Below are 10,146 nucleotides of genomic sequence, written 5' to 3'. Positions count from 1 at the left end.
CACACACACACACACACACACACACACACACACACACACACACACACACACACACACACACAGACACACACACACACAGACACACACACACACACACACACACACACACACACACACACACACACACACACACACACACACACACACACACACACAGAACATGCAAACTCCACAAACACCACCAGCTGGATCTGAACCCACAACCTTCTCTCTGTGAGGCCAGAGCACAAACCATAGCATTTACTCATGTACATAGTTGTAGTCACACAATCAAAGGTGATCAAAGTGGTGCGTGTCTTCGTGCAGCTTAAAAAGTTCAATACCTTGCAACCGAAGCAGCAAAAAGTTCATAACTCAGACATTGTTCATTAAACTTCACATGCTGTCTCCTCTTGCCTGTCATGATCTACTTCCCTCATTATTTTAATGACAAATCAATACAGGCAGTTGGACTTAACAGGCAGCTTGTGACCTGTCTCTTTCAACTCATTCTGGGTGTCTTAGACGTCCATAATTTTTTATGTGTCATTTGTCAACTAGTTCTGGCTGTCAAACAGACGTCCAGATTACGGTCTGGAAGCACGGACGTGTCTTGGACGTCTATGGACGTTGCATGCTCAGTGGGAAAGCGTTCAGTTGGTTTTTTTCTTTTTTTCTTTCTGCCATCATACAATCGTAAGCTTCACATGGGGCCGTGAGGAACTAAGAAAATTCACAACATCTCGTGCCACAGGCGATGACTGTCAAATGCCACCTACTGAGAGATGCATTGTGTTGGTACAGAGCCTGAGGTGGACCACCAGCATGAATGCCTGGGACTCCCCATGAGCCCACTTTGTATAAATGTTCTGCAGCAGGGACCTGAGGTCACCTGCAGGGTGAGACAGAATAAACCTCAATATGCAAAAATCGACATTATTACTTAAAAAAAATTATACCATTGAGTGTCACTACAGGCTGCACAGTGGTTAGCGCTCTTGCATCACATTGAGAAGGTCCAGGTTAAAATGTGTGTGTGTGTGTGTGTGTGTGTGTGTGTGTGTGTGTGTGTGTGTGTGTGTGTGTGTGTGTGTGTGTGTGTGTGTGTGTGTGTGTGTGTGTGTGTGTGTGTGTGTGTGTGTGTGTGTGTGTGTGTGTGTGTGTGTGTGTGTGTGTGCCCCGTGATGGACTGGAGACCTGTCCAGCTATATCCTGCTGGGATCGGCTCTATGAACGGGGCAAACATGGCAACCCTAATTTTCAACACAATCCTCCACGAGCAGCGCCGCCCACAATGTTCAGTGGCTTACAACTATGGGATCATGAAGTTTTTGATTCTCAGCAGCGTATTAGTGAGTTGTGTGGATTGTAAACAAATAAAAATATAATCTTATTTCACAACACTTTGCAAGCTATTTACTTGCCTTGTTTAATACCATTCATCCATCCATGCCTCCATATTCTACAGTCTTTATCCAGACCAAGGAGGCAGGAACCGAAGCTTTTACCCAATGACGTAGCGTTGAAAGCACACATACACTCTATTCAGGTGGTAAGAACAGCAGCACACACTCAATCACCCACACAACATGCAGATTTATCCTTGTTAGAAAAAGCTGTTATACCTGGAAAAAAAAATCCATGTACCGACATGAAAAACATGCAAATGCTCCAGAGAAAGGCCTTGGCCTGTACGCAACTCAGTTCTTGTTGCAATAAGGCGGCTGTGCTGACCACTACAATGAAGGAACCTTTGAGATCTGCTTTACATGATATTGATTTGGAGCACAATGTTTTCAAGCTACAGTATTGATTTACCATCTCTGTGAAAGACATCTAATGAGTAATTTACCCCCGTTGACTTCGACTCTGACCAGAACTAAAAAAACAACGTGTGTCACATTTTATAGTCACACAAGACCATGGAAAACTTATCATCCAATGTTTCCCTTTTATTTCAAGCTTATATTCCCATCAGTCTCCTAAATGTTTTAGTGTCGAATGTTCCATCACCTTATCAGATCAGAGTACATCGTATCACTACATACGTAGGTGGGCACCTGTCACCGCTCAAATAATTGCGTTTCACTCCATATGTTTTCTTAAATGAAACTCCGACAGGTTGACAGCAAGCGAACAGCCCCCCCCATCAGCTCGCATGCACAGATGTTCACTCCATGATATCAATATCTTTGAATGACTGCAGCCAAGGAAAGTCATCCTGCAAAACAAATCTATAGTGACTGAGACAGGTGGTAGACCTCAGAACAGAATTTCAAATCGTTAACATTCAATTTTGCTCTCATGGTGTATCTTCCTAAATATGTATACCACACTGGTCTGTATTTGTATGTAAAAGAAAATATATTCTACTTTTCAAGTGTACATCATCAGCACCTATGGACTGACTAAATAATTTATAGAGGAGAACAATCAATGCAAATTTTCATCATCATACCTTGTTGGTGTGGTAGGACCCAAACGCACGACTCAGGAACAGTTATCATGTGAGACTAAAGAGACGATAGAAGCTCAGATCCAGTTCACTGGCTTGAAAGTTGTTCGTCTAAATCAACATAAGGCCCACGGGCTAAAACCAGACCACAACAGGCTCCAAACCGGCCAAACCACCTAGAAAACATTTCAAAGAAAACTCTGATTTTTTTAATAGTGACACAACACAACACTGAGACCCGAGCTGAGATGAGAAGATAGCAAACGATCATCAGCCTCACAGCCAAGCTGTCAGGATGAGTCTGTAAAAACACCCAGAATGCAACAGCGGCAGACGTTCTGTGGACATTTCACAGCAGAAGGTTTCATTAAACTTGGATTTATGTTGAGATTGTATTCATTTTTGGCGATAATTATTTGGTTTTGTGAAAATATCGACATTTCCATCACATATACTCGCTGTCACAACATAGAAAGACTTTGAAGTATAAAATTCAAAGTCATTATGGCACCATTTTACCAGTCCAGCCCACTCAAGATGAAAAAGTTCTGTATGTGGCCCCTGAACTGAAAAGTGTTTGATCTAAATCATTCAGGATGTTTCTGTTATTCTTCTCGACCCATGCATAACTTCAGCAGTGGATCTCCTCTGCTTGCTCTCCTCAGTCTTTTTAGAAAGGTGGAACCAACTTGCAGAGATGCATCGTACGAGTGTGAACGCTCTGACCTGCTTGCTGCTTCTCGTCTTGCCAAGGGTAAGTTGGAACGGCACACAGCACACAACAATGCTGTCAGTTTTACTCACCTCCATGAAATGAAGAGTAGTTTTAGTCGAGCATTTCTTCGTTTATTATCAGGGTTTTTTTTGTATTGTGTGTCATCTTACAGTTGGAGATGGTGAGTGGTAAAATCTTAGAGGAGACGTATCGCAAGTGGGTCCAGTATAAAGAAAACTGTGTCACAATGATACTGAAAGAGCCACTACTCCAAGGTAACAAAACCCCCCCAAAAAATCATAATTGGTGAGTGAAAGGAAATATATCCAGAGGTAGAAATGTAACTCAGATGTGTCAAAGGTATTATTAGACTAATACTTGGTTTGAAATGGTGGCGGACAGTAATTTCTTTATTCATTTGCTGAGACTGGGCTGATCCAAGATCTTTTCAGTCTCTTTTGTTTGGTATTCTGGCAGGATTGTTCTGTAATAGGACATTTGACAGATATGCATGCTGGCCAGACACTCCTGCTGGTACTATGGTCAACATCTCCTGCCCTTTCTACCTGCCCTGGTATGAAAAAGGTAAAAACGACAACAGAAAGCAGAAATAAAAATCTGAATATATCTTTGACATGTAGAGGTTTCCTCTGTATCTATTATTCCTGTCGACTGATTATCTATCTATCTATCTATCTATCTATCTATCTATCTATCTATCTATCTATCTATCTATCTATCTATCTATCTATCTATCTATCCATCCATCCATCCATCCATCCATCCATCCATCCATCCATCCATCCATCCATCCATCCATCCATCCATCCATCCATCCATCCATCCATCCAGCCAGCCAGCCAGCCAGCCAGCCAGCCAGCCATCTATGTAAAAAACAGAATTCTTCTCATGCCATTCACTTTTAATAAGTACTTGGTCTTCATAAAGTCTGAAACAGTCGAAACTGTTTCTTTTTGATTTTGCAGAATTTAAAGAATTGTATTTGTCTCTATTTCACTATTGATAAAACCAGAGCTAAAAAAAAAATTGATTGAGTGCATTCGTTGATAGTTTTACCATCCACTTCTTAGTTTTATCATGACTTTTTCGGACCCCCAAAGTTCACATGTGCATCCATGATCACTGCAGCTGCGGATGACGTTGAGTTTATGTTCCTTCTATGCCATCACATGATGGATGGTTTGTGGTCCAGTGGCGCAGGGCGTCGTGCGGCGGCGATGTGGAGCCGACGGCCTCTGGGAGACGGACGACAGGGGCCAGGTGTGGAGAGACATTTCCCAGTGTGAGGAGGAAAAAGAGGTCACGTCTCAAGAGGTACAGCAACAGAAGTGTCTCCATATTGGGGAGATACTGAAGCCGGAAGGCTGCTTCTTTCTGGGCATCGCTTGCCCCTCACGCCACCCCCCCTCCAGCGCCCGGTCGAGAAACCATCCGTGTGAGAGGCGATGGATGGGTGATGTGAAATGACAGCAGTGAAACCTTCAGGAATACTTTGAGCTGTCATATTTCCTGTATGGAAGACAATTCTACAAAATGTATACGTCAACACTCGCTAATTGTATGTGGCAAATACAGCCTGAGTATTTTCGGTACAAAGAAAGAAATTCTCACTCCATTGTTTATGTTGCTGCAGTGACATTTATCCGGTGGTGCTAAAAAAGGTTGTGTGCAGAATTACACAGTGCAAATGTCTCCAGGTGACGTTATCACTCTGGGTTAGTCCCAGGAATGTTTTCTGAGATTTAACTCACAAAAAGTGACTCCCACTGATTTTCATTTTGCAGCTCTGGTTCAAACAATTGATGATGTGCTTCCGGATGATTTACACCATCGGCTACTCTTTGTCCCTCTTCTCCCTTGTAACGGCTCTCATCATTCTTCTGAGCTTCAGGTAATCCTTCTGACACACATGCACTCTTTTGTATTTTGAGTTTGCCAAAATAACCTCACAGCTTGAGCGGTCGTCTCCCAATCGGAAGGTTTCAGGGTGGAATCTCATCTCCACCTGCCTGCATGTCCTTGGGCAAGACACTGAACCCCAAAACTGCTCCCACTGGAGTGACAGCGCCTTGCGTGGCTGCAGCCCCCATTGGTGTGTGAATGGGTGAATGTAATGAACTATGTAAAATGCTTTGGGGCACTATACATGAAATCCATTTACCACTATCACGGTCTTGTCTTGTGTTTCCTAACAGGAGACTGTGGTGCACCAGAAACTACATTCATGCTCATCTCTTTCTGTCGTTCATCCTGAGAGCTGTGGCCGTCATCGTGAAGGATGTGATGGTGGACCGCCACTGGGGGAAAGAAATCATAGAAACAGCTGATGTGAGTGAGATGCTCAGTCATCAGGTGAGCACGGAAATTCAACCTGAAAGTATCTTGCGTGTACAACACAGATGAAATTCAATGATCTTAATGATGATATTTAAACCTCTGCTTTCCATTCTTTGTATCTGTTTGTGTATTTGTCTACATTTAACTTGCTTCCAGGCTGCTATCGGCTGCAGGATAGCACAGGTGATGATGCAATACTTTGTCTTGGCCAATCATTACTGGTTTTTTGGAGAGGCAGTTTATTTATACTCAGTGCTTATCGCCTCAGTCCTCATTGACAACAACAAACACCTACCTTACATCTGTCTCGGCTGGGGTAAGTTACCTTTCTTTGGTTTAACAGTCACCTGGTGAGTTGTTCTGAACCTTACTATTTGTTTGCACAATGTCTAAAGAAACTCAGTCATCCAGGTCATAACATACACTGTTGTTGCCTTAAAAGACAATCAGACTTACTGTGATCACTCAGTTTGACTTTATTACGGCAGAACTTCCTCACTGCTCTTTTTTTACTTTAGATTTTCCATCAAGTTATTTTAAGGCTTTTAAGTTTCCCCCGTGTGTGTGCGCTTTGTGTTGGAATATTAATTCCTCACCATGACGGCACAATTTGATGCGCGCTCCATACATTTATGCTTCTGCAGTTCTGTCAGGCGTGACCATTGTTATTACCTCATTATTACAAATGCTTATTCAGAACATAACCTGCTCCGGAGCAGGTTAGACATTCAGAGTAAGTTGCCAGGGTGATTTATCCCGATAAGACGTGAGCGAATGTCGCAGCACGAATAAAACCCAAGGTTGATCCCCGAAGTTACCTCGATGAGAGAAAATCCAGAGTCGTAGCATAGGCCCCAGAAAGATTCTGAGTGGGCCCACCCACCCAACCACAGACAGTTCTCTCTGCTGCCAGCAGGGCGGCGTCACCACTGCCTGAAGGTAAACAGAGACAGAGAGAATGAGGAGGAGGTTCATTCCCTCAGGCTGTCAGCCTGCTGAACCGAGAAAAATAGACCTGGCAAATTGTCTTGTGTGACCTTGCACCATTCGACACTGGTCTACCTATATTCATCTATTTATCTTTTGTGTGCCTTAATTTTCTTTTTTATTATTATTATTATTACTAATATTGTTATATAGTGTGCTATTGTCATTATTGTGTGTTCTAAATGTTTATTTTTATTCATCTCTCCTATAAAAACTGTTTTTTCGGTGCAAAACATGGACTTAAAGCATTTCACTGGGCATTATACTATGTATAATTGTTGCGTGTAATGAATAACCGACTTGACTTGACTTTACTTTCCCCTTCCTGACAGTATCAAATCATGCTTATGTAACAGTATTAATCCCTGTTGATGGATTTGCTGCATATTTTTATGATTCTAAAAACCTGCACTTCATCATGGTCTTTCTCAGGAACACCTCTTCTATTTGTAGTCCCCTGGGTGGTGGTGAAGATGTTGAAAGAAAATAAAGAGTAAGTGAGCCTGCATGTGAGGTTCACATCAGTACTGTACGTTTGCCCCACATTTCAAACAGCGTGTCACATCTGCCCTTTCTTCAGGTGCTGGGCTGTCAATGACAATATGGGCTACTGGTGGATCATCCGTTTCCCAGTACTTTTTGCTTCATTGGTAAAGATTAATATCTTAATAATTCACAAATGCTTATTTGAATGGCATTTTCTTTCTTATGCATGGTACAGTTATCATAATGCATTTTACTAGATAAATCACCAAATGTCTTTTATTTTTTAACAGGTTAACTTTTTGATTTTCCTGAAAATCCTTAAGGTCATACTGGCCAAACTGCGAGCTAACAACTCAGGTCGATACCCCGATTACAAACTTCGGCAAGTGATCTTATATTTTCACTGGTGACAGATTTGGCTGATCTAGATTTCTGGGTGGTGAAATTAAGCACTTCATATCAAAATCAGCAGTGGATTTAGGTAAAAAAACAAAAAACTAATTGCCATTCTGCTTTTCATTTGTCGTTGTAGGCTTGCCAAAGCCACTCTTACCCTGATTCCCCTGTTTGGGCTCCACGAGATAATATTTATCTTTGTCACAGATGAGCAGACATCGGGCCTTCTGCGCACCATAAAGGTTTTTTTCTCCCTTTTTATGAGCTCATTCCAGGTGAGTTTAACTGAGAGAGACTGCATTACAAGTTGTCCCTGTAAAACACTGGCTATTCTAAACTACATATCACAAACAGTAGAGCACAGTGCTGACACTGTTTTTCTCTGCAGGGTTTATTGGTGGCTGTACTATACTTCTATGCCAATAAAGAGGTCAGTTTGTTTCATCTTAAATGTGTTTACATTGCGAGATGTAAGGAAACGTCATAGATCCATTGGTGTAAGATACAGAGAAAAAAACATGCATTCATTTCCATTGGTTCAAATGTGAAAATTGAATCACGATTATTGTTTTAGAACTGTGTTAATCATACTGAAAGGATAGATTGCTTTATTTATACAGTGAGGATCACACTGTTTCATTAAGATTAGGAGACATAAGACTCAAGCTGAGATATCTGTGAAAAATAAATGTTGAAACCTACAAAATGTTGCAATGTGAATACATGGTTTTTGGACATCTCTATGTATTTGTTTTAAGTCTTTTTCAAAAGGTATTGTATTTATTAGGAGTTGATTTTATCCTTTGTTCTTTTCATTGACACTCATTTTATGCAAGATCGTCAAATGACACTGAACAAATTGGCAAATTATCTGTGAAATGACTCGCCTCCTCTTGGGTGCAGGTGCAGGAGGAGCTAAAAAGGAAGTTGTGCAGCTGGAGAGCGCAGACAGAAAATGTATGTTGTGGACAGTGACTAACTGTGCTTGATCATCAAGTGGACGCCTTCTCCATCGCCACGGTGCACGAGTACAACAGATCTTATGTCTCTGCAATCAAGGAAGTGTCTGAAGGTGTACCAACTCCTGAGATTTCGTCACATCAATTGCAGTCAATTTCCTCACTGCCTGATGTTTCTTCGCCTCACTGTGCGTCGGTGCTCAATAAAGACTCCACCCTGCAGCAAGGAGACTGCGATGAAACAGGGCGATTAACTCTGGGAATGCACGCGACCTTCCTCATTCATCTTCAAGACCCAGTGGCTACACTCCCAAATGCTGTTTCAGATTCAGATTGAATTGGGTTTTTTTTATTTTTGCATTAACTGTACATTCACATAGTTATTGTGGTTTATTGTATTTGTTTGGACAAACATAATTACGTGCAAGGTCAAAATGTTTGAATGATAGGCTGGGATAATGATAGAAACTGGCCGTAGCCAATAAAAGAATACAAAGAAATTGGAATGGATACAAATTAACAAGTTTCTCGTTGTCTATGTCTAAGAAAGCTATTTTATATATAGATGTACATAAATTGGATAATGCACATGCTTAAACTATACGACGAGGAAAAAACGAAATTGCAAAAAAGAACAAAGAGAAAAATTATTTTTGGCCCTACAGCATGTGAGATATACATTACTCAAAAGTAATTGGGATATTCAGCTTTCAGGTGAAATTTCAGGAGCACTATAAGCTTTCCAGGTGAGCTTAGTGTCACCTTCTCGAGCTTTTGAAAGCATGTCAAATCGTTCAATGCTTGCTAGGTTACCTGAAAGCGTACCTGATCACCACCAGGCTCAGCCGTCATCATGCTGATGGGCCAAGGAGCGTTTATGTTGGACGAGGGACCAGTGAGCTTCAGTGCTGTTCTCTGATTGAAGTCCATTCACCTTGAGCAGAAATTATGGCCATCACAGATGATGGACACGTCATGGAGAGCGCTATGCATGAGACACTGTTATCATTACTGATAAGCCTTTGATGATGGTGTTACTATGTGTGCTGGTGGGTGGGTTCAACCAACATGGAACTGCCCTTCACATTGTGAATGGTACAGAGGGAAGTCCATACTACTGAAGAACACCATTCGTCGTCATTGTGCCCCTGTATGAACAGCACAGTGAGATGCAAACTGTGGCCATGTAGAGGTTCCCAACTCTGTCTCCAGAACCATAGTGACCCCAGGGCCGAATTTCAGATGCCATGCTTCAGCAGACAAAGAAGTCCACTTGTGAACAATACGAGACGTTGTTGTCAAGCTGTAATTGATGCTCAAGAACTCCTGACAAGTTATTGAGATTTTTTTTTTGTTGTTACATTTTTTGTTGTGGTATACCCATTACTGTGTTTGGCCTTAGATTTGATCAATTCTTTGAGACGAGAAAGTCACCATTGCATACTTCTACTTAAGTGCCCTACTTTCATGATATGACTTTTTACATTTTATTTTGGTTTCACCCAAAGGCAAAACATCCCTAATTTTTTGCGAGTAGTGTATCCTCACACCCTGTGAGGTAAAATATATAATATTATGTCTCCATCTTTTCTTAATTTTGACATTTGTTTCAGTGGAAGTTTTTTTTATACTTCATTGAACAAACAGAATACTTAAAGAAGGAAATTGAGTGATACAGCGTGTTGCTCCTGGATTTGTTGGGTTTCTCTCTTTAAAATGACCTCGAAATGACTGTGTTGTATGTGGTGCTATCTAAATAAAGTTGAATTTATTTGAACTGAATTGAAACTACATTACCCAGAAGCACCATG

At 41.4% G+C, this 10,146-nt stretch overlaps 1 protein-coding gene across 1 annotated transcript; it reads left to right on the top strand.

Annotated features, from left to right (window-relative positions):
* Window positions 1-3,327: 3,327 nt before the first annotated feature.
* LOC308116143 (glucagon receptor-like) lies at window positions 3,328-10,110 on the top strand (the record flags this gene model as incomplete). The annotated part of the gene is made up of 12 exons (XM_080474161.1): window positions 3,328-3,424; window positions 3,627-3,734; window positions 4,363-4,484; window positions 4,955-5,061; window positions 5,366-5,522; window positions 5,664-5,823; window positions 6,927-6,987; window positions 7,075-7,144; window positions 7,271-7,362; window positions 7,513-7,651; window positions 7,765-7,806; window positions 8,280-10,110. The coding sequence occupies 12 exons, from the start codon at window positions 3,328-3,330 to the stop codon at window positions 8,349-8,351; spliced, it is 1,227 nt and encodes a 408-aa protein (XP_080330287.1). The 3' UTR covers window positions 8,352-10,110.
* Between the last annotated feature and the right edge of the window lie 36 nt (window positions 10,111-10,146).

This window comes from Lipophrys pholis (genome assembly GCF_963383615.2).
Source record: "Lipophrys pholis genome assembly, chromosome: 1".
Taxonomy (NCBI): Eukaryota; Metazoa; Chordata; class Actinopteri; order Blenniiformes; family Blenniidae; genus Lipophrys; species Lipophrys pholis.
This window is presented reverse-complemented; position numbering and strand designations above follow the sequence as displayed.